The following is a 20223-nucleotide window of genomic DNA, read 5'->3' as shown; positions in this document are numbered from 1 at the left end:
TCAAACCTTCTCCACAAACAGTTTGTGTCTAATGCTCCTTCCCTTGCTGCTCAGCCCACACCTTAGATCCTCTTTCCTAGAAAGCCAATTGCACCTCTCTTATATTCAAATAGTATAAAGAATTGCCTGCCTCTGAGTCAGCAGAACTTACTTATTCTTTTATTGTCAGTATCAACACCTGTTAACAGAGTGGGGTAATGTTTCAGGCAAACACTATCAGCCTGTTACAAAGGCCTAAGATTAGAATACCAGGGAACTGCTAAATGTTATGAATGGTGTGGTTTACAATGCTCAAAAAAGGCTGAGACCACCTACTAATTTTTGCTTGTGACCTAACCCTGGATTTGAACTAAGCGTTCACAGTTTGAAGGATACCACAATAAACTCTTGCACCACCTAGCCTTAGTTATGAATGCTTAATAAATAGCTCTAGCATTTTTTTAATCTGTGTTTTCTTTTAGCAGCTACACTGTGGTTAAACTAACATAATTGATAAAGCATTTTCTATGCCATTGCTAAGACACTTGAGGCTATGAGGGAATCTGTAGTGTCCTTTTTCGATGTCCACTTTGTTTTTTCCATGAAAAGCATGGTTTACATGGTAAAAATGAAATGCATGTCTTACAGTAGCAAAAAGACAAATTAAAGAAACTGGCAGAGCCTTAATGAAATGATTTTCACCCCTGCAGTGTTGCACAGTAAAGGCTCTTTTTGTGGCAAGCAGAGGTGCCTTTTTATTTCATTCATTCTGAATAAATAATAAATACAAGCAAATTCTGCTAGCTCATTTCTAACAAATAAAAAAACAACAGATATGGGGTGGAATGTACCTTGTAGGCATTGTCCCTTCATGGGAGTGGTGCACAGTCGCTCCCCTCCCTCTCCTGTGTGAGGAATAGGAAGGATTATGCCTCTGGATGTGTGACTTTCAGGGGCATGTGCCACCCCTTAGGAAGATGTAGCATGCATGCCTGTCAGCTGGTGGCAGGATCACAGTCCTGCCTCCTCATTCAACATTTTGGGGCTGCTCTGACCCATAGGTGTAGTTTGACTTCTGTATTTGGATGGGCAGCTCCAGTCAGGCCAACGGGGCCACACGTGAGGGGAAAAATTCTGCACCTGCTTGAGGTTTACAGTTTGGGGGGAAGATGGGAACATTGTCCATGTTCTCATCTCAGAGGGAACTAGGAGAGTGCAGGGATTGCAATGAGCTTCTGCTTGGGAAGGATATTCGAACAAGGACCAGTATTTTTAAGCTATAAAGGCAGAGTCTGTAGTCGTGCCATTTACAGCATGCTTCAGCCGTGTAGTCCTAGCACATCTGAGCACTGATCAGCATGGCAGAACAAGCTGAAGAGTCTTTTGGGATTAAATGAAGCCAGCGTACCACTCTGATTTGGCAGTGTTTTACAACCTTTTTGCACAAGCGCAAATAGTTACAAAAGGTGCAAGTCAGTGGAGAATAAAGCCTAATGTGGGTAAACTGAGCAATTTGCAGAATAGGAAGTTGGTGGGTTTGGGATACACAGCATTTTTAGGAACATCACAGGTATCAATGAAGTCCTCTGCTCAATGTACAACAGCAGTCAAAGAAAGCAAACAAGATGTTAGGATGCATAAGGACTAGGATGAAAATTAATATAGAAATTATATTGCCATTCTATAATGCATCTGAAACACTGCAGTAATGATCACATTTTAAAAAGGAAACTGAAGTATGAGGTGGCTCAGAGATGAGTGACAGGAATGATTAGGAGCAGGAAAACTCTCTTATGAGGTCAAGTATCAGAGGGGTAGCCGTGTTAGTCTGGATCTGTAAAAGCAGCAAAGAGTCCTGTGGCACGTTACAGACTAACAGACGTATTGGAGCATGAGCTTTCATGGGTGAATACCCACTTCGTCGGATGCATGACGCATGCATGCATCCAACAAAGTGGGTATTCACCCACGAAAGCTCATGCTCCAATACGTCTGTTAGTCTATAAGGTGCCACAGGACTCTTTGCTCTCTTATGAGGAAAGATTGAAAAGTTTGGGACTATCTTAAAGGGGATGAATAAGTGAGACCATGATAAAAGCATATAAAATAAAGAACAGCATACAGAACGTAATGTAAGGGCTTCTATTCCCCACTCTTGTATTACAAGACTAAGAAAACATTCCATGAAATTGAAAGGTGACATGCAAAACTAATCAAAGGAAATAGATTAAAAAAAACAAAAGCACACAACACAGTTAGTCTGTGTAACACATTGTCATCACTAAGCCTAAGAGGATCAGACATTTAGAGTATTTCCACACTGCAATATAACATCTGCAGCTGACCTGTGTCACCTGACTCAGGCTCAGGCTGCAGGACTATAAAACTGCAGTGTAGATATTCAGGTTGGGGCTGGAGCCATCAGGGAGCAGGTACCTGAACTTGGAATCCAGCCCAAATGACTACACTGCAATTTCAGAGCCCTGCAGCCCAAGCCTGAGTCAGCTGACACAGGCCAGGTGCAGGTGTTTTATTGCAGAGTAGCAATGCCTGAGCCTCACATGGCTACTAAGAATATCTAGAACGTATAACAGCAATTAAAAAAAAATAATCAAGACCTGTGGGAGGGATATAAACCCAGATGCTTTGGCACATTCACCTTCCTCTAACTATGGGAAATTAGAAGGAAATTTTCCCTAAGGACAGATTATTCCATAAATACGTTCTTGCAGAGTTTCTTCCTCTGAAGCAGCTGGTACTGGCCATTATTGGAGCCAGAAAACTGGATTACATGGACTACTAAACTGATCCAATATGGGAATTCCTATGTTCCGTGGGCAAACTGTTTTTGTAAATAGTTGCTAAGTGTTGCTTCTCTGAACTCTCTTCATGTGCCAGTAATCATCTAGGTCAATGGTGGTTTAGCAGTATCCAGCGATGAGGATGAACACTAATAAAAGGATGGAAAACCCCCATCTCCAGTTCACCTGAATGTTTGTACCACATAAAAGGTTGTGTAAGCAGGCAGCCTTTTTTCTTTTTTTTGGTGGGGACGGGAGTGGGGTGGTAGAAAAAGAGTGAACTAACCTGTAAGTCAGGGCATAAGCATACCCTCAACTAGGGGTCTACTACAATACACATAGAGGAAGGGAAGTGAAAAGGTATCTGTGGCACAGAACAGGGACAATCCTAGGCCACATTTACTAAACACATGTGTTAGAATTGTTTGGAGGAGGAAAAAGATAAAACTGGCCAGAGCTAATAATACAAAATATAGCTAGCAACAAGATAACTCTAATATTTAACTGCATAATCCAGGGTCATTAGCTAGTCAGTAATAAGTGCCCAAAATAACCAGCCATCCTATCCCTTTCACCCAAAATTAGAGATCTAACACATCTGTCATGGAAATATAAGAAGTTAAAGGAACATAAATTAAATTACATTCACTGATCTAAGTGTGGTGTATTCTTGCCTCCACATCCCTTTCTTCCTTTTCTATCTCTTCTTCCATTTCAGGTTGAGTTTATCCCTTGCCCTACATATCAGAACAAATTCTCTGCTGGTGTAAATGGGCAGAATTCAAATTAAGTCAGAGCTATGCTCATTTACAGCATGTTCTCCCACCAGTCTTGCCCTTTGTTCTACCCTATAATTCTCAATTTTTGATCCCCTCTTCCTCATGTGGTAAATGTGTTCATTGCTCCCACACCTACCATGGTTTGTGCTCTTACTAGCTGCCTCTCCCACAAAGAAAATGGGGCAAAAAGGCTCCTGCTGTAGAGTGCAGCAGTCAATTCACCACCTCCCTTTATAGTTTTGTACTCCTGCCTCCCCCTGCATTCTGTAGTGAAAAGCACATTGTGAAGGAAGAGGTCTGAGGCCAGGAAGAGAAAGCAGCCAGAAGTGGGCCCCTAAGCAACAGGAGGCCAAAAGAGACATGGGCTGGTGCTAACTTCTTAGCACCGGCTGGTGGGCTAGCATGCAGGACAAAAGTGAAAAACAAGATTGTTAACTGCCCTGCATTTGCTCTAGGTCCTTGGAAAGAAGAGATGGCAAGACAGACAAATTACACATTATTTATCTACCATATTTCTAAGGCATCTGTCACTTTGGTATGTAAACAAAGTTATAAAGAAATCATTTTATAAAATAACACTTTTCAGCTGTAGTTATTCAGATGTGCTTGTGGCACTGACATCTATTTATACTTATGATATCATTATGATCTGATTAAGTTCCTCCTTGATAAATTCTGATCTGTGCAATAGTGCTAATTTGCCATACGATAGCAGACCATCATCTTGTTCAATATTTTGAACACAGAGTTTTGTATCATCAGGTTTCCTGGCAGTATGTGTTGCCAGGTAGTGATTGACCTTTGCATTCCACAGATAAACTAATCTGTGGAGAGGAAGTTAAGAATGCTGGCAGGGTAGCCATCTAACATAAGATCTCTTTGCTTCAGTAAAGATGTGAACGGAGTGGAAGATTACACAAGTTACTATTTGTTCAAAATAAAAGGGAGAAATCATGTGTGTATTTATCGGTTTATTGTATTCAATATTTACAAGCAAGGATTATATTTACCTGGCATATTACACTATTATGAATCCATATTTCCATAAATGTAGATTAAAATGTGATAATATTATGTAGTAAAGTTGGGACATCTGCAGTAATCCCTAAACTAGTGAAGTTTCAGAAAGCTCAGAAAAGACTCCATTTTTGAACTTCTGTCATTCAGACAGACTTTTCACTCCAGCCCACTTCTTTTTAGAAGAGACAAAACATCCCTTTCTTCTAATTTATGGAATATTTAATATCCCATTTCATCCCAGCCAGTGTGAATCACTTTAGTCTATTAAATTTCAGCAAATACCCCCACTTATATCTTGTTCCCTGTAACTTTCAAACTGTTTCTGTCTGAACAGTATTGTACTATCAAAAAAATTACTCAACAGGCCAAAAATCTTTTTCTCCTTTTTTTGTTTTTTTTTCAGATTAAATGAATTGAGAGCTAGTAAAAGGTGCTGGACTGACATCCTTATCTGTCTAGGCATTTCTAATGCACCCACCACCATGGTATCTAGGTATCACGTATATTATTAGGAGGTATATAACAATAGTCCAGAAAGAAATTACATAGCCACTCTTGCTTGGATATACTTTTGTATATGTATTTGGAATTCTCCAGAATTAAACATTTCTTATGTGCCTATTGTCATAGAATCTGTATATACATAACTCTGTTCCCAAAAGACAAATTTCATTCTATCATATGCAATAAACTATTTTTAAAAGATTTTTATTAAAGAAAAACCTCAAAGTCTCAAGTGTGTTTTGCTTGAAAATGTGTGTAGTTCATTCAGGTATGTATCACTTGTAATAAAACATTTATAATCAGCTTTCTGAAAAAAAAATAAGGCCATCTTTTTAAGCCTGCGTACCTAAAGTTAGGCACTTAAATTCATAATTTGATATATAAGTATCAGACTTGGATTATTAGAGGTGCCAAGCATCAATGGCTTCCACTGAAATAATTTGGGTGCTAAATATGGATTATAAATATGTAACTGACTTTAGATAACCAAGTTTAGACAAGTTTGAAAATTTTGGACTAATATCTGTGGTGGAACAGATAAATAGTCTCAATTTCTTCCCATATAAAGTTACAAAAATACATTGTTAGCACTTACATATTATGTTATTAATTTTAATTTTGATTTATTTTCCTTGTTTTAGATCTACTCACAATAAATCGGTTCCATTCAACTTCTGGATCAAACCTTCAGAACTGGTGGCCCAAATCCCAATAAATGCATATATCGAAATTTACACATACAACCATACATTTGGACACAGACATTTATTTTACACATGCATATTTGTATTTGCTCATCCAGAGGTAAATTATGCTTGTGCAACTTAGGTGGACAGTTTGGAAAATCTGTCAGTTTTAGGATCCCAAATTCAATAATCTTTTAAATCATGACAAGATTTGTTGGATTTTTCATGCCATTTGGTTCATCCTCCACCTTTAGTACAAAGAATATGGCTTTTCCTACCCTACATATACTATCAATATACTGACATTGGTGGTATATCCTGACCAACTACTAATGCCAAACACTCCCTATCTCACCTATGCATAAAAACGAATTTGTCTCAAAACAGAAATTATAATTTGTTCTGAAAACAATTCTTAAAGATAAAACTATGGGCTCTAACAGTGCATAAAAGACCACATTCTGGAATGTATCCTTAATATCATAGCTCTCTCAGCTGGCCTCAGCTAGCAATCATATCTGTCAGACAATAAAATACTTGCATGGCTTAAAGCAGGAGGAAAAAAAATAAGGAATTACTGCAAAAATCATTGGAATTAGTAGAAAAATCTCTGCTAGTAGGAAGTTTGTTCAGGTAATAACTGAGGCCCCAGTCCTATGATTGCCCCTTTGATGGCAGATACCTGCATCCTTACAGATTCTTATTGACTTCAGTCAGGGGCGGCTCTAGGCATCAGCAAAGGAAGCACTTGCTTGGGGCAGCCCATTTGCCGGGGCGGCAGCAGGCAGGGATCCAGCCTGGGAGCTGAGAACCAACAGGGGGCCCTGGGAGCTGTAGTTTCTTGGTTAGCTCCCTGCTTATAGAGCCAGCCCTGGAGCAGGGAAAGAACTACATTTCCCAGAATTCCCTTGGCCATTGCCAACCAGAAAGGAAGGAGGGGGACCTCATGCGACAGCGTGCTGTGAGCAGCGAGCTGCACTGTGAATGGCAGGGAAACCATATTTTAACATTCAAAAAACAGGACGCTCCATGGGGAGGGAAGCCCCACCCTGCCACCATCCACTCCCTCTGACTGCCTCCCACGGAAACCCCAACCCATCCAACCCCCCTGCTCCCTATCACCTGATCACCCCCTCCCGGGACCACTGCCCCTAACTGCCCCCCCAGGATCCCAGCCCCTATCTAAGCGCCGCTGCTTCTTGTCCACAACTGCCCCCTCCTGAGACCCCTCCCAACTTCCCCCCTAGGACCCCACCCCCTACCTGTCCCCTGACAAACCCCGGGACTCTCATGCCTATCCAACTGCTGCCTGTCCCCTGACTGCCCCCCCGAACCTCCACCCCATCCAAAGCCCCCTGCTCCCTGTCCCTTGACTGCCCCCTGTAACCGCCTACCCCTTCTCCAACCCCCCAGCCCCCTTACTGTGCCACTCAGACCAGCTTGTCTGGCTCCGCACAGTGCCAGACACGCTGCTGCATACACACGCCGTGCTCCCCACAGAGCCCACAGCTCCCCTCTCCCCCCCACACATACCCAGCACCTGCCTTCCAGATTTGAACACCTCAAAATTCAGGAGTGCTCAAGCTCAGTTGGGGCAGCTGTTACTTCATTTCTCCCAAATCAAATATACTGATCCACTGTAACTTGCTGTAGAAAAAGTAGAATAAAATTGAGCAAGAAATGCTTCCCAGTGGTTATTAGGACTGGAATTGCTATTTTCAACAGCCATTGTCTTTTGTTTGTTTGTTTAAAAGGACGACAGTGATACTGCATTGGCAAATTCCCCATAGAAAGAAAGAATGGAACAAAAGAATAATAAAAGCACCTCAACTTTTCCTCATTTATGGAGGACAGTCTTATAATATGCATCCAGATATCCTCTAATCACACAAGCTGAAAATTGTTCCACTTTACTGCAGCTCTGTAACCATATGGGAACCAATCCTGTCTGCGTTCTGTGCACATCTAAAATTCCTGCTGAATGACCCGCCCTGGGAGCGAGTTACCAGTGAACCAGGGCTGCGGCGGAAGGAGGGTGCAGGTTGGGGGAGATGAGAGTCCAGGGCTGGGGCGGCAGGAGGTGTGTATGGAGGGCACTGGTGGGGGAGAAAGGGGGAAGCCCAGCACTGGGGTGGCAGGGGATGTGGGTCGGGGGAGAAGAAAGCCCAGGGCTGGGGCAGCAGCAGGGTGCGGCGGGGAGCCCAGGGCTGGGATGGGGAGCAGCCAAAATTTTTTTGCTTGAGGTGGCAAAAAACCTAGAGCCAGCCCTGACTTCAGTGGGATTCTGCAAGAAGGGCAGGTGTTCACTCATCTGGACCCACTTGTAGGTCTGGGGCTTAAAATCTTAACATTCTTTATAGTTGGGTCTCTGATCACACCTCTCCTTCTTACATGACCTCAGAAGGAATCTCCTGAGTTGGGGTAACTGAGGCAGAAAATTATGCTTTTGTTGCACTGAGGAAAATCCAAAGTCCCATAGCATCAGAATTAATGGTTTGTTAAAGAAGGATGCATCTCTTGAATTAGCTTTTTACCCTCTCTCACTCCACCTCAATCCAAGGCTTGGTGAAACACAGCTACAGCAAAAATGCCTTTTTCTGTGGGATGGCTGGCCTTTTGTTAAAATAAAATCCAAATACTATACAACAGAAATGGAAAGTACAGTAGATTAAGGATCTACTTAGAGTATTCTTTTCAACTGAATTATTCTCACTCTTTCGTTCTTTACTGAAAATGCTGAATCATTCTGGTTGTCAACGTCTGGCATTTGATTTAACATTAATGACACCTTGGAAGAATCCAATTCGCATCAAAAATTTTTTGTTTAATCTGTTTATATAATTGTGGTGATCAACTGAGCACCATGCCATAAAGTCAATGCAAACCATTACTATAAAAAGGATGAGACAGTCAGAATAAGCCATCAACTGGATCAGAAAGGTCTAGCAAGAGAATAAACTTAATGTAACTCAGGCAAACCACCCTGCCAGGCAAAAGGAAAACAGAAAAAGAAGAGGAATAGTCTGGAAACGCAACACAAAACAACTGGACAGAGAGGGACCGAAAAAAATGGTCAAAGGTAGATATGCCATAATAAATGGGTCTTCCAGAAGGCTTGTCTACATGCAAGGTTGCAATAGTTTAATTTAAGGTGTGACTTTAAACTACAAATCAGAGGGTCCACACCATCTTTGCCAGGTTTAACTAAAGTTAATAAAAAACAAATTTAAGCTATACAGAACTAAATCATTCTTAAAACTGAAATAAGGGTGTCTACACAGGAGATTGCACTAGTTTAGACTGGTGAAAGTCTGTGCAAATAAGGCCATACAGTGTCCTAAAAGCAGCCAATAAAGGGATTCTGGTGGATGTCCTTCAGTGGTCAGTTGCATAATTGAGAGCCCTGAATAGTTAAAGTTCTGCTCTCGTCCTGGTCATGGCCGAACCTTAGGACAGAGAGACGGCCTGCTCTGTCCAATTGCAGTTATCCCAGGCATGGGAATAGGGTCACAAAGACCTTCTGTCTTAGATTATTAAGGGTTTCTATAGATCAAGATCTTGAATGTTAGCTTCCTTATTCAAACTTTTACTCTTTTAGTCTCTTTACTAAAACAAAAATACTATTTTTCTTTAATACCTACTTCTGGCAGCATTTTCCACTTTTCCTTCACTAACCTGGAAATCATATTCCATGTGAATGGTTCTGTAGTAATTTTAAAAATAATGATGAAAGTTTTTCTTCATGCAAATTACTGTTCTTTTCCTTTGAACATATAAGTAAATACTGAGGTTTCTTTGGAGAAAAGTTACTTACTTTCTTTCTTCCAGCAGTGCAATTTCCTTTTTGACTTCATGATATTCTTCTGCTATTTGGCAGTGCTGCTTGAACACCTCCATAGATTCTGTAGAGTCATGGCAAGGAGGCAGAGGCTTCACAAACAGAAAGAAAAAATAATCTAATGCTTATGCACGTGACAAACATTAGAAATGAAATCTTGCCTATTTAAAAACCAAGATATGATGTGGGTTCAATCCTGTAGTCCTTTTTCAGGGAAAACATCTGTTTACTGCAAGGACTGCAGGACCAGACCAAATGTTATTACTGTTATTTCCCATCGGTCACATGTAAACATAAACCTTTTAACCCTTCAAATATTTTCATAATTTTCCTTGCTACCTTTGCAAGCCAGCAGTGAAATTTGGATTAGAAGGATATTCTCCTTATACAACATCTTCGTCAGGTACAGTGAAGTAATAATGCTAAATTTGGAGCACCAGTTATATCCACACCACAATATAAAACATGGTATTTATAATTTCACTGCAGAATCAAGCAGAAAATTAATTTGAGCTGATGGTGGGAAGAGCTCTAATTCAAACATAAACATCTATAAGATTAGAAAAGGGTACACTGAGAAACCATTGGCTAAATAGTTTTGTTTTCATATACATGCTTTCCCCCCCTCAACATGCCACTTTATGGAACATGGTCTTATAGTTAAAGAACACCACTGTCAGCCAGAAGATCTGGGGCCGAGTTTTGCAATTTACTTTCAGGGAGCCAGAATTTCAACCTTAGTCTCTATCCCTGCTCTGCCACAGCCTTTGATGTGACCTTGGGCAAGTTTCTCTCTCTGTGTCTCAGTTTTCACAACTGCAAAAGGAAACAGATAGTACTTACCTAGGGGCTGAGGTGAGGCTTAATTCACTAATATTTGTGAAGTGTTTTGAGTTCCAGTGTTGGAATGTGCTGTAGAAGTGAAAAACTATGAGGACAATGAAAACACTTCTTTAAGAGTATTCAGATAATAGGGACCCAATTGTCCACCATTGAAATTAATGGGAGTTTTATCGCTGACTTCACTCTATGCAGTCCCTATATTAGTACAGCAAGTTGTTTTTAAAAGAAGAATGTAAACTTTCGAAATCCACTATTGTAAATACAGCAAATAAAAATACCCCACCCTGGAACTCTTCTCAAGAATTAAAACTAATGTGCTGAAAGTAAATTTGGGAGAAGTGGAGGTTGATGGGTATTGCTCCTTCTAAAAAAATGCAGCTTAATTCAGACATCAGAGATGAGCTGCACACTTTGTCCATAATACTGGTAGGAAATTTAATATTTTTAAATTGGTAGCCATGAATCAATCAACAGCACATGAACGCCACATAGCATGATTATGCCACCTGTTTAAATCAAAAGGAAACAGTTAAAAATAATTCTTCTACTGTCCTGCTAAGGAGCATCCAATTGCCCTCTGGAATAAAAATGAATCTATTTCTACCCCTCATAGCTCTATTTGGACTCTTCTATTTAGGGAGGAATATGCTTTCAGTGACTATGGCAGGAATGGCAGCGCACTGGTACTTCAGTTATTCTTTTTCCTGACTCTGAAATCTTTTGCTGTAGCTAAAGTTACAAAGCATAGTTTTGATTAAATCTACTTACAGAGAAAGAACAAACGGGTTTTTACTTAATAATGAGTCTCTTTCAGAGGTGCCTTACTGAAGAAAAATGGTTGATGTGATGCAGGCCATCTGAATTAATTGTAAGTAGTATGTAGTTTTTAAGAAATGTGGATGTACAAACATTCATTTTCAATACAACATGAGTTCTGAGAATTTAAATTAAGACATTTATAATAATACTGCTGTTAACAAGTTGTTTTTAAGAAACAGCTTTGAGTTCAGGTGAGGTCAGAGCCCCAGAGAGAGAGTTCCTCAGGACATCCAAGGGAATGAGGACAGACACAGGGATGGATTTTAAATGGCAGGCCACAACTTGTATGAAAATCTAACACTGGAGAGAGGCACTATCTGCCCTATCTCTTACCAGGCATTTCAGGAGCGTCCATCGCCGTGTTTAAAGGGCATCTATCATAGAGCTCATAACTCAGGGTACACTCTCCACTGCATACCCCAAGGATTCACTTTGCTCTGCTGAATCCCCTACATTTCACAGTATGAAGGGAACACAAGATACCAAAGAGGTACCCTGGTCTGCAACAACTTCAGGTATTCCTTAGTCCATAGACCTGGGGTCCACCAGTGAAATCCCATATCTCTTATCTGGACACAACTGCTGCAAATTGGGATGAACTAACACTCTTAGAATTCCTCACATTAAATTCCTAAATCTTATACCTATTTAATCCAACCATGTCTCCATCATGCTAGAAGGAAGGTTAAAAACCCACTAGGCCTCAGCTAATTTGGCCCCAATGGGAAAAATTCCTTCCTGACCCCTTAAACAGGTGATCAGCTAGACCCTCAGCAACTTAAAAAAACACAATTCCTATATTATATAAATATAGGGAGACAGGTTGGGTTCAACTAAAAATTGGATCAGAGGCCTGATAAATCCCAGGCCAGGATTTAAATAAATGATTGTAGGAAGCAAGAGCCAGCAAGCTCACAACTCTCTAGCTGGCCACCAGGCAATGGAGCATCTGGGGAGGAAGGGCTTACCCCTGTATATACACCCCATTTTCTCCTAAAGCCATCTGGCACCTACTGGATCAGGTTTCCTATTTGTTATATTGGTTGGTGGCAGTGATGTTTCCTGGGAAAGGGGTTTTAATTATATTTCACTGTGGGTGAGCTACAGCACCATCTGTACATCCACCCAAATAATCAGTGTAAATTTAACAAGACAAAAATATATAAGTTGCAGTGTTCTATTCTAGGAATGCCAGGGTGATCCAAAGCACAATCTCTGCTATCCACCAGAGTTACCAGCACACAAGTTTATCACAACAAAATCTTTTAAAAGCACTCAGTGAGAAAGCCCCTAAACTATGGTCCTTAAAGGAAAAAGTTTAGCTTCTTCAAATCTACCCAGTTTACACCAGTTCCAAAATTAAAGGAGCATTCAGTTTCCACATTACAGCTTCCCACTCAAAAGATACATTTAGAGAGCTAAAAATTATCTAGTCATTCTGAGACTTTGTAGCTATTTCTCACTTAGAACCAGTTGCTGACTCTCAAACCTGCTTCCCTCATTGTTTCCTCTTCAGTGTTGCTTTTTTCTTAAAATGACAAGTTAACTCCATTACACATATTAACAGCTAAACCCCAGCAAAAATCCTAAACAATTCATCAGACAACATATTGTTTACACATCTCAATCACAAGAGGTCCCTTCCAACTCAAACATCTAGGAGCTTTTCACTATAGAAATTTAAAAAAAACAATAATTGTATAAACCATTTCCCCCCATGTAAAAAAGCTTTCCTATTGCTTTGTAGCATTTCAAAAACCATGATCGGTCAGTGATAAAACAGAATACAAAATTAACACTTTTTTTCAGTCCTCAGAACCAAGAGGCAAGCTCTGGATCCTGTGACTTTGGGCCCATTCCCTTTCCTTCCATGGAGTCTCTTGTTCAAGGTGTGAAGGCTCATGTTTTGATGTTCCCAGAAAGCCTAATAAGATTTAGGGCAAGCCCAGCTCGAGTATACCACAGAATCATAGAGCTGGAAGGGACCTCAAGGGGTCATCTAGTCCAGTCCTCTGCACTCGTGGCAAGACTAAGTATTATCTAGACCACTCTTGACAAGTATTTGTCTAACCTGCTCTTAAAAATCTCCAGTGATGGAGATTCCACAACCTCTCTAGGCAATTTATTCCAGTGCTTAACCACCCTGACAGAAAGTTTTCCGAATGTCCAAACTAAACCACCCTTGCTGCAATTTAAGCTTCTTGCTTCTTGTCCTAGCCTCAGAGGTTAAGAAAAACAATTTTTCTTCTTCCTCCTTGTAACAACCTTTTACACACTTGAAAACTTATGTTCCCTCTCAGTCTTATCTTTTCCAGATTAAACCTAATTTTTTCAATCTTCCCTCATAGGTCATGTTTTCTAGACCTTTAATCATTTTTGTTGTTCTTCTCTAGATTCTCTCCAATTTGTCCACATCCTTCCTGAAATGCGGTGCCCAGAACTGGACACAATACTGCAGTTGAGGCCTAATTAGCACGGAGTAGAGCAGAAGATTTACTCCTTGTGTCTTGCTTACAATACTCCTGCTAATACATCCCAGAAGGATGTTTGCTTTTTTTGCAACAGGGTTACACTATTGACTCATATTTAGCTTGTGGTCCACTATCACCCCCAGATCCCTTTCTGCAGTACTCCTTCTTAGCCAGTCATTTCCCAGTACTCCTTCTTAGCCAGTCATTTCCCATGTTGTATGTGTGCAAGTGAGTGTTTCTTCCTAAGTGGAGTACTTTGCATTTGTCCTTATCGAACTTCATCCTATTTGCTTTAGACCATTTCTCTAGTTTGTCCAGATATTTTGAATGTTAATTCTATCTTCCAAGGCACTTGCAACCCCTTTCAGCTTGGTATTGTCCGCAAAATTTATAAGTGTACTCTCTATGCCATTATCTAAGGCCATGTCTTCACTGGCAACGTTAAAGTGCTGCCGTGGCAGCGCTTTGATGTGGCTTGTGTAGTCGCAAAATAGCGCTGGGGGAGAGAAAACCACCTCCATGTGGGGTATAGCTACCAGCACTGGGAGCATGGTTCCCAGCGTTGGTGCACCATCTACACTGGCACTTTATAGCGCTGAAACTTGCAGCACTCAGGGGGGTGTTTTTTCACACCCCTGAATGAGCAAGTTGCACCACTGTAAAGTGCCAGTGTAGACAAGCCCTTAATCATTGATGAAGATATTAAACAGAATCAGACCCCTCTTGTTATGTCCTTCCAGTAGGGCTGTGAACCACAGATAACTACTCTCTGCGAATAGTTTTCCAGACATTTTTTTCACCCACTTTATAGTAACTCCATCTAGGTTGCATTTCCCTAGTTTGTTTATGAGAAGGTCATGCAAGACAGTATCACAAGCTTTACTAAAGTCAAGATATACCATGTCTACCATTTCCTAGGGTGACCAGATGAGTTGAAGAAAATATCAAGACACATAGGGGGAGGAGGAGTCCGCAAGCAGAGGGGAAAAAAAAACCAAAAAACCCGAGTGCTGCCGGTGGAGCCAAAAAAACAAGCAACTAAAAATACCCAGTGCTGCTGGCAGAGCAAAATATCGGGACAAATTGCATCCCGACCAAAGATCGCTCAGGATGCGGGACAACCTACCAATTTTATCGGGATGGTCTCGATTTTATTGGGATGTCTGGTCACCCTAACCAATTCCTCCTTTCCACAATGCTTGTTACCCTGTCAAAGAAAGCTATCAGATTGGTTTGACACATTGTTTTTGACAAATCCATTCTGACTGTTACTTATCATCTTATTATCTTCTAGATGTTTGCAAACTGATTGCTTAATTATTTGCTCCATTATCTTCCCAGGTACAGAAATTAAGCTGACTGGTCTGTAATTCCCTGGCTTATCCTTATTTCCCTTTTTATAGATGGGCACTATATTTGCCCTTTTCCAGTCTCCTGGAATGTCTCCCATCTTCCATGACTTTTCAAAGCTAATCGCTAATGGCTCAGATATCTCCTCAGTCAGCTCTTAGAGTATTCCAGGATGCATTTCATCAGACCCCAGTGACTTGAATACATCAAATTTGTCCAAGTAATTTTTAACTTGTTCTTTCCCTATTTTTGCCTCTTCTGAGCCTACCTCATTTTCACTGATATTCACTATGTTAGACACCAATCACCAGCAACGTTCGTGGTGAAAACCGAAACAATGAAGTCATTAAGCATCTCTGCCATTTCCACATTTTCTGCTATTATTTTCCCCACCTCATTGAGTAATGGGTTTACCCTGTCCATGGTCTTCCTGTTGCTTCTAATGTATTTGTAGAATGTTATTTTGCTACCCTTTAGATCTCTAGCTAGTTTGATCTCATTTTGTGACCATCTGAGGACTTAAGAAAAGCCGTTACTAATAATGCTTGATTTATTTTTAAAGCTGCATTTGAGAGAGAATATTACATTTTTTAATTTGAGGTTCCACAGAAGATAGAGAAGGCTTATCATCTCCATCTCCCTCCCAACACAACATTATTCCCAAGAGTACCTTTTCTGCTTGACTTTTTATTTGTTTTCCATACTTTGCATCTAGCCACTATGCACTGAAATATGGACAATGTCAAACTAGGAGAATTTTATTGCAATAAGCTATACGTTGGACAGTGTGTACATTACATCATATCTGCGATACACATGCTGGGCTAGGGGACCTATTTAGCAACCTTCTATTATCCAGGGGCAGTTACATTTCATTCTGCCTTTTTTTTTTAATGAAACTAAACTGGCATGCAACTAAAGCTGGTTGAGAATTTTTGAAATTCCGTCAAAACCTTTTCATTTTTTTTTCTATTTTGACAAGCTTACTGAGTAACTGAAATTTCTTGAGAACTTGAAATTTCAAGGAAAGGTATTTGCAAAAAGTTTCTACATCGTTCACAAAAAATAATTCTACCAGCTCTATATGAAATACAGGCAGACTTATTATTTGATAGCAAAGCACTCTCTATCAACCACAGGTAAAATGGGAGGTATAATGCTTTGTCCAACTCCCTGGCTGTCAACCAGAATGTTCAGTTTAGCAGAGAGAGTTTATATGAGCCATAATTTGCTCTGGAATAATCTCTAAGTGCTCTAGCTCGGCAATCAAATTTGGTGAAAAAGTCCAGGTATCCCCATAGATGTTCACTATGCCTCTCTAGCTTCACAGTGTGTTCTCAGCTATCATCCATGACTGAGAATAAGCAAACTTAGTACTTTTGCCTAAAACTTTCTTGAACAGGGCCTTCCTTTCCCTTATTGGGCCCTTAGGGTCTGTCAAGGCTCCTGTTTGTCTGCAATAAGTAATCTTTGTTAGTCTCCATGAACGACACTCCACCATTTGTCTCCCACCCCAAACTTTGTTTCCCACTTTCTTTTTGGGGCAGTGTTGTCTTGTGTCTTTACAATTTAGAATCACCAAAACACCAAAATTGGAATTTGAAATCAACACTGTATCATATTTCTTGCTATTTTGAGGACTGGATGTGCCACTACTTAATGTGCTAACTTTCTCATTTTATTTCAGTGACCATGTCGTAGGCTGGCTGGCTCCTTAAAGGCAGTTAGATCCAGCCCCGCTGTGATAAATCAGCTGCCTCACAGCCGATGCTGTGAGGCTACAGATAAGGTGAAAACTTGATCACCTGGTCCTCACAAAAAAACCTAAAAGTAGCTCAGCTGAACCAGAAAGCTACACAGAGTGGGGAGGCTCTTGCAGGAGTCCCTGGGTCAGGGGAAAGAAACGGGTTTATGTATGACTCTCAGACAGGTAGCCTGCAGAAGGAGGGAGACTCGCCTTAACTCCCAGACAGAGGGCCTGTGGAGTGTGATCCTGCAGGGGGAGTAAATAAAATCTTCCGGAGGAACCTAAGTCAAGGAGAGGAAAGGATAATTTGGTATACAGAACTTGTGTTATTTTGAAGAAATAAAAGAGAACCTCTGAAGAAAGGACTGGAATCCTGTAGCTGGAGAGTGTACTTTAGTGCACAGGCTGATTAGTTAGCCCACTGGCTTACCGGCCACTACTGCACCAAATTCATCACAGGGCAGGAGAGGTGCTGGGCATCTGGCATCACAAGTGCCATCTCTGGGGAACGAAATGGGAAAACAAGAAAAGTTTTCTCTTTTGACCTGCAGAGGAGCATGGCAAGGCGATTCTGCTAGAATGTTTACTTGCAGAAAGGAGAATGTATTTTTGATTTAGGCAAGCGGACAGAGAATTAATGAGGGAATAAATCTGTCACCACCAAGAAATGAGTCTGCAGAGGCAAGTCCTGAAAGAACAAATGCAAGGGCAAAGGCCACAGGCACCATTATCTCAAAGAAGCCATTGCAGTGGTTCAGCATATATCATCTCACCTTCACAAAACAATGACATGTAATTATTAGTGTCCTGTTGGCTCCCAACAATGAATTTCCACAGCAATCCAACCTACTAAAGAGCAGGGAAAAAGAGAACAGGAATTCCCAGAACATGCATTTCTTGTCCTTAAAGTCTGTGCATTTTTTTGGTAATATTTTGTTATGTTGCACTGGTCACTGGTTGTGTCTGGCCCGCATATTAGACTACTTATCAATTTGATTTACAGGATTTGTGTTGAGTCCAGTAGGCATACTTTAGTTTATTCTCAATACAGTATAATTTCACTATGCCGTACAGTTAATATATAAAAGCATATCTGCAACAAAAGATTTTTTTTTAAAAAAACAAACACTCTGCCACAAAGGAAACATTGTTTTATTTAATAGCAGCAGTTGCCAACACTTAATCCTTCTTATTTCAGCATCATCCAACCTCATTCCCTTGCACTGGCAAAATATGTGCCCACAGCAATTCTCATTAGGTTCACCGAGCTAATACAAGCAGCACTGATTAAAGTCACAGGTTCAGGTGACGTTGTTTTCTGTCCAGCTGTGCCTAATTTGCGGCAAAGCCTAAAGCCTCCATAATTTACTGAACACTCCGTCAGGCTTGCACAAACATTATACAGAATGCAACTGCTAGACATTCGGAGATTTTGTACTGTAACTGCATGTCATCAGTCCTTCTGTGTGAGGATATATGCACTGTTTCTTTCAGTGTAGCAGGAAGCCAGGCAGGACAGCCTGGAGGAAGAGTCTAGGAAGAAGCCCCATAGCAAAGAAGAGAGAATCTTTTGGGATTATACTGTTTTTCTTATTCTAATGAAGATGTTCCGTGATTCTTTGCCATTGTCACCTGCCCCTTTGCACTTAACCTTTCAAATTCACAGTGCATCACCATCCTACACCCACCAAGTTTGTAGTTAAATTTTCCTAGTTTGGGTAGCTGGTCGCACTGCCAAACCCAAATGTTCAAAAATCATGAGACTGGCTTTAAAACATGAGATTAATAATAATAATAAAATAAAACATTTTGGATTCTTTTTATTTACCTTCTGTTTGAGGGCCTTTAGGGTGCACTCAGGTCATGTTTTCAAGCTTTTCTCTGCAACCATGAGGGCTAGAAACTTTCATAAAAAATAAAATGCTGAGCTTCTCATAACTCCAGGAGCTGGGTCTTAAAGAAAAACACCAAATATTGTGAGACTCATGATAAAATCATGAGAGCTGACAACAGTGAGTTGGGATATATCTTCTTAATTCAGGGAAGCACTGGATACACAGGCTCACCGAGAATAAATGTGGGCATGAAGATTCCATTAATATAAATTTTGTCGGATAGCAGTGGCAGAGATGTGTCCGCTCCCGAAAAGCTTGGCGTTCACAAAAATGTTTGCATCATACACTGTGTCTGGCCTGCCTGTGTACACAAATAGAGATCAGCTAACCTGGATATGACTACACTGGAGCTGGAGGTGTAGTTCCAGCTTGGATAGATATAGCTCTGTTCAAGCTAGTATGCTAAAAATAGAAGTGTAGCTGCAGCAGGATGGGCTAAGTAGGTAGGGTGATGAATGGGATCATACTTGCGGTGACTAGCTGTCCTGCCACCAGAGCCGTAACTAGGTATTTTTGCGCCCAAGGCAAGAATATAAAATTGTGCCCTCCCAGGGCCGGCTCTTCGGCAGCAATTTGGCAGTGGGTCCCTCAGTCCCTCTCGGAGGGAAGGGCCTGCCTCCAAATTGCCGCCGAAGAATGAATGAAGGGGCAGTGTTAGAGCCTGTGATTTTGGGGGATCAACTCATGATTTTTGACTGCTTGGGCTGGTAATGTTGCTTCCAAGATGGTCTTTGGTTCCAGTCCAGTTCCAATCCAGAGAGGGGCTCACAGGTTAAGAGAGGAGAGAAGTGCTGGATATCAGCAGTGGCCACTAGGGATCAGCATGTGTCCTGAGAATGCTGGGAGTTCAGGTTTGCAGGGCAGGATCAGAGGTGGCAGGTTTGTAGAAATTTTGGTGGTGCTCAGAACCCGCCCCCGCCCAAACTCCACCCCCGCACAGGCCCAAGGCTCTAGGAGGGAGTTTGGGTGAGGGAGGAGGTCTGGGGTGCAGGCCCTAGGCTGGGGCAGGGGATTGGGATGCAGGCTCTGGGAGGGAGTTTGGGGCTGTGATGGGGTGCAGAGGGAGGGGGTGCAGGTTCTGGGAGGGAGTCTGAAGATGGGAGGCGTGCAGAGAGATGGGGTGCAGGGGTGAGGGTTGTGGGTATAGATAAGGGGTTTGGAGTGTGGGGGGGCTCAGGGTGAGAGTCAGGGTGAGGGCTCCATCTGGGGCTGGGAATGGGAGGTTTGAGGTGTGGGAGGGGCGTGGGGGGTGAGGGCTCTGTCTGAGACTGGGGATGAGGTGTTTGAGGTGCTGGAGGGGCTCAGGGCTTGGGCAGAGAGTCAGGGTGTGGGGGGGATGAGGGCTCTGGTTGGGCCTGGAGATGAGGGGTTTTTGGTGCTGGTGGGGCTCATGCCTAAGGCAGAGGGCTGGAGGACAGGGGGATGAGGACTCTGTCTGGGACTGGGGATGAGGTGTTTGGGGTGCTGGAGGGGCTCAAGGCTCAGGCAGAG

At 41.6% G+C, this 20223-nt stretch overlaps 1 protein-coding gene across 2 annotated transcripts in view; it reads right to left on the bottom strand.

Moving 5' to 3' along the window:
* MAP3K7CL (MAP3K7 C-terminal like) overlaps window positions 1–20223 on the bottom strand; it is a 94583-nt gene that overhangs the window by 8622 nt on the left and 65738 nt on the right. For both annotated transcript variants that reach the window (XM_050962303.1, XM_050962312.1), the window contains one exon: window positions 9584–9699. In XM_050962303.1, coding sequence (XP_050818260.1) covers window positions 9584–9699 — 116 coding nt within the window. The remainder of the gene's footprint in view (window positions 1–9583; window positions 9700–20223) is intronic.

This window comes from Gopherus flavomarginatus, chromosome 1 (assembly GCF_025201925.1).
Source record: "Gopherus flavomarginatus isolate rGopFla2 chromosome 1, rGopFla2.mat.asm, whole genome shotgun sequence".
NCBI lineage: Eukaryota > Metazoa > Chordata > Testudines > Testudinidae > Gopherus > Gopherus flavomarginatus.
Note: the sequence above shows the minus strand (reverse complement) of the source record. Positions and strands in the feature narration are given on the sequence as shown.